A 5,000-nucleotide genomic window follows, 5' to 3' on the forward strand; every position below is an offset into this window, starting at 1 on the left:
AGATAAAGACATAAAGACAGTGGCAAAGACATAACCAGTGACGGAGACAAAGCCAGGGCAGAGACACAAACAAACGTAGAGTCAAATGCAGAAACTATTGCAAAGAGAAAAGCTTCAAACTGACAATCACATTTTGAAAATACAAATAAATCTCCCTTGGATTGTTCGGATGGATTGGCAGGGAAGCAGGCTCTTATCGAGCTATTTGCAGAAACGTTCCAGGGACCGAACTTTCTGATGGAAAAGGCGGAAATAGACGGATTAAAAGATGTGTTATTTATTGCCCAACTTGACGTAGACATTTTTCTCTCTTTCTACAGACATGATGCTCTTCCTATTCAATATATTGTTTGTGCGCGTATATCCACACATACATATACACATGCGCGCACCCGCAGAAGTACACTCAAACGCACGCACATGCTCACCCACAGGCTCACGCACACACACACACACACGCACACACACACACACACACACACACACACACACACACACACACACACACACACACACACACACACACACACACACACACACACACACACACACACACACACACACCAAACATCTGTTGATCCGCCTATGCATTATAATTTTCCGTGTTGAGTTCCCATAGTACGTAAAAGTAAGGTGATTAACTGATATAAATAATTATTATTACTATGTTTGCTTGCCTTTACTTAATCCCAAAGCACCGTAGCTCGCTTTCTGGCTGAATTTGCAGATTTAAAGATCAATCCACGTCCTGTGAGTAATGTAATTACGTGTTGATTCAAGCCAAAGCTAGAACGAGAGATCAAAGCTTTTTTAATCAAGACCAGTGCTCTGCGTCAAAGCTCGTGCTGCGTATCAAAAGCAACATTACGTCTTTCTTCCCATGTAGCAGTCCGGATACGATGTAAGAGAACCATGATAAAAGAAGTTCCTTGGCTTGCGTGACGTCAGGGTAATGATTGTAATTCAAGCCTGACTGGTTTTGTGTATACTCTGGCTTGAGATGATTAGGTTGATGATTAGGTCGGATGTGACTGCAGTAAATATTCTTATAATTGGTACTTTCAGGAGGTAAAACAGTCCTGTGGTTCAATCTACGTGAGTGAAACTAACGTCATATAACCATTCTTTCAGGGTTTCCACGCCGAGATCCACCAATACAAGCACCAGGTGGAGCTCTTCAACCAGATGACTCAGCGACTCATTGCCATATACCAGCATGATGATACACGCAGGCTCAAGAAAATCACTGAGACTATCAACTTGCGCTATAGTAGCCTCAACTCCAGGTGTGTATATCAGTAGCGAGTATTGTTTGTAGCATAGCGGTTGAATTTTAGAAAGCAAAGTAGTTTTCATGATTTACCCTTCATGAATATATTATTCATATTCATTTGATATTTACTTACACAAACATACACTTACTAGCATAAACGTATATAATGTCTTGTTTATTTTTGCTGCAGTGTAAAATGTCTTTGAATTATACAGCTTCAAAATGTTGAGTGTCCCCTGTGGGGATAAACGTTTTCTATGATACAAGAGCTAGTACGTTTTCTGTGAATATGACAAATGTTGCAGGGGAACTATAGTAATATTGCTATCTAGAAGTCACAGGGCATCCAAAAGATACTTCGAAACACAGACAACCAATAATCCTGCCATAGCACAATCGAGCGTCCTTTCAGACTCTGCAACCCAAATCCCTTTCTTTGTGTGCCCACAGCATTATAGCTCGCGGAAAAGCCCTCCACTCGGCTATGAACTCGCTGCACAACTTTGACAAAGCTTTGGATAAGTTCGCCTCATGGATGAGCGAGGCCGAGTCCAGCACGGACATCCTGGAACTGGAAGTGGACAAACTGGGTCCAGGACGGCGAGACATGCAGGCACGCGCGCCCGTCGCCCATCTCAAGGTAGGTTGCCGGAAAGAAGATAAAAAGAGTCACAACGATATATCTTAGGGCAGGTTGCCGATTAAAAAAAATCTATTCAAATTGTGACAAGGCATCAATAAGACAGAATCAGGAAAACAATGATGGTGATAGAAGAAGAGGACTTGGTGGTAAGGAAAAACGAATAAAGGATTGGAATGATAGGTGGAATGTAGGGGGAAAATGAAACCTTGAAATTGCAAATTGCACTTATATTTTATCAGTATGTATTTTTTTATTTTTTTATTTTTTGTTCATGTAGCTACATGTTTGTATTTTTTTATGGGTGTGTCAATGTTTCCAGAGTGCATAGTAAAAAACCGTATTGCAAATATTGCATGAAAGGGTTTCTTGGAATTCATATAGCTGTCGATTCTATTGAACTCTACATATTTGGTTAATGTTCAATGATACCGATTTGAACGGGTTGGATTCGGCGCGCAAAATATGAACAATCAAGGAAATTCCTTATTTTACTCTCGGATTTTCAGACACGATGCGCAGTTTCCATTCTAATATGTGTGTGTTTACGCGCCCATTGGCTTCATAGACAATGTGTAATTACCTCTGATCCGAGGGTAGGGAGGATGGACTCGAGTAGATGGAATCTCGGCTACCCAAAGGAAGGTTTCTGATGATAGATGGAAGGATTTGGAAACTGAATTGAGCTGAGGAAAAGAGAGAAATGAAGTTAAGGGAGGAGGCGAGTAGGAAAAGGAGGAGGAGGAAGCGGAAGAGAAGGATTGAGAAGGGAAAGAGACTTAGGGTGAGAATAGGAGGAGAAGATGGAGGAGGAACCGGAAGAGAAGGGTTGGAAGGGACAGAGATGAGGGGTGGGAATAGGAGGAGAAGAGGGAGTAAGAAGAGAAAGAGAAGGAGTGGGAAAAGGAGAAGAGAAGAAAAATAGGGAGTGAGAAGAGACGGTGACATTATCCGTTTCACCTCCTTGACATCCTTTTCCCTCTTTATTAAGCAACTTGATAGTGCAAGAGAGAGTGAGAGAGAGAGAGAGAGAGAGAGAGAGAGAGAGAGAGAGAGAGAGAGAGAGAGAGAGAGAGAGAGAGAGAGAGAGAGAGAGAGGGGGGGGGGAGAGGGAGAGGGAGAGGGAGAGGGAGGGGGAGGGAGAGAGAGAGAGAGAGAGAGAGTGAGAGAGAGAGGGAGAGAGATAGAGATAGAGATAGAGATAGAAATAGTGAGAGAAGAGAGAAAGAAGAGAAATAAAAAACAAGGCATGCTTAGAGGGGAAAATAACAAGCAGGGAAGTGAAGCAAAAAACGTGCGAATGAAATCCTAGAGGAATCCTAAAAAAATGGAAAGAGAGAGAGGAAGGCAGAGAGAAAGAGACGGACAATGAGGTAGAGGAAGCGAGGGAGAGAAAGAAAGCTGGAGTGAGAGTGAGAGAGAGATTAAGAGACAGAAACAGAGACAGGCAAAGAGTTAAAGGAAAAATCAGATAAATATAGGAAAATATGACAAAGAAAGAATAGATAACAGGCATAAAACAGGAGAAAGCTCGTAGTGGACCTGTGAGGCGGAAGAGAGATAAGAAATGGCAGCTTTACAAAAACATTGAGAGAGAGAGAGAGAGAGAGAGAGAGAGAGAGAGAGAGAGAGAGAGAGAGAGAGAGAGAGAGAGAGAGAGAGAGAGAGAGAGAGAGAGAGAGAGAAGGGGGGGAGGACTCAGAGACAGGGGAAAAGGGTTGAGAGAGTGCGAGTGTGTGTGTGAGTGTGAGTGTGAGAGGGAAAAAGAGAGTGAGAGAGAGAGGGGGGGGGAGGGAGAGAGTGAGAGTGAGAGTGAGAGTGAGAGTGAGAGTGAGAGAGAGAGAGAGAGAGAGAGTGAGAGTGAGAGTGAGAGTGAGAGAGAGAGAGAGAGAGAGAGAGAGAGAGAGAGAGAGAGAGAGAGAGAGAGAGAGTGAGTGAGTGAGTGAGTGAGTGAGAGAGAGTGAGAGAGAGAGAGAGAGAGAGAGAGAGAGAGTGAGAGAGAGAGAGAGAGAGTGAGTGAGTGAGTGAGTGAGTGAGTGAGTGAGTGAGTGAGTGAGTGAGTGAGAGAGAGAGAGAGAGAGAGAGAGGTGGAGGAAAAGTGTAGAGTGAGAGAGAGAGACCAAGAAATAACCAAGTGAAAGGAGGGAAGATCAGTTTGTGTCTGTGATACCGTCGTTTTTTCGCCCGCGAGAGTTTAAAGCGAATGCACTGGTCGCCCCGTGGCGGTTCTTCTCCAAGAACGGAGCGTGGGCTTCTAATTTAGGGACGGAGAGGGAGAGGAGGGGAGCGCAGCCCCTTGCTTCCCGTGTGAGATGAAGGTATTAACGCACCTTGGCCGGTTTCTTGATTAACGTCAAACAGACTTGGGAGAGTGAGAAAGGGACTCAGAGGAGGCGTCCCGGGTGTTCCTAAAGGTGCAGCGCCTTTAGTGCCGCGGCGGGGAGGCACCCCGCGGGAATCCTCCTGGATGGCAACTCACAGCCACCAGCCAGCCGTAAACACCGCCAGCTGGCAGTTATGGTGTCACACAACCACACTGTACCTGGCCCGGACACTGCTGCGCTACGCCGCTCTTGGACCGCGCGATCTGTCGAGGGATAAGGTGGTTAATCTTGTTCTCCATCGTCGTGTGATACTTCTTCGTAAATCACTTTACTTATTTTTATATATCAATGTATTATCATTATCACTTCATCTCCGTTTACTGTAAATATAGGAATTGTACAACATACGTGTGATACAGTATCCATGCTTCGAAAAAGAAAGGGTGATATTTACATCTCTTCTGAGCCATGATATGTAGCTCTGCAGTTAGGCTTCTCTTTCCAATGAATTGTTGCGAGATGGGATTCTCTTTTATTTCTTAATAAAACACTTACAGTCCTGTTTATGCGTGCTTTGTTAACCAAATCCCAGGAGCACATGCCGTACCGCCGCCGTCTTTTGTCCAACAAACTTTTCGAGCGCACATTCGACATAGTTGTTTAACACCTTGCACATGTGAAGCAGGAAATGCGAAAGTTTTGAGCCCGGTGAGACCCATCGCGAAACGCAACGGCACACCAGGTGTAAACAAACTCTCGCTGA

General features: G+C 44.4%; 1 protein-coding gene across 19 annotated transcripts in view; it reads left to right on the forward strand.

The window, feature by feature from the left end:
* Positions 1–5,000, forward strand: part of LOC122251860 (dystrophin, isoforms A/C/F/G/H-like) — a 1,045,059-nt gene that overhangs the window by 433,012 nt on the left and 607,047 nt on the right. For all 19 annotated transcript variants that reach the window (XM_086553567.1, XM_086553566.1, XM_086553574.1 and 16 more), the window contains 2 exons: positions 1,132–1,286; positions 1,724–1,913. In XM_086553567.1, coding sequence (XP_086409693.1) covers positions 1,132–1,286; positions 1,724–1,913 — 345 coding nt within the window. The remainder of the gene's footprint in view (positions 1–1,131; positions 1,287–1,723; positions 1,914–5,000) is intronic.

The sequence above is a fragment of the Penaeus japonicus genome, unplaced genomic scaffold (genome assembly GCF_977035675.1).
Source record: "Penaeus japonicus unplaced genomic scaffold, GWHDUDI00000001_assembly GWHDUDI00000028, whole genome shotgun sequence".
In the NCBI taxonomy this organism is placed as follows: Eukaryota; Metazoa; Arthropoda; class Malacostraca; order Decapoda; family Penaeidae; genus Penaeus; species Penaeus japonicus.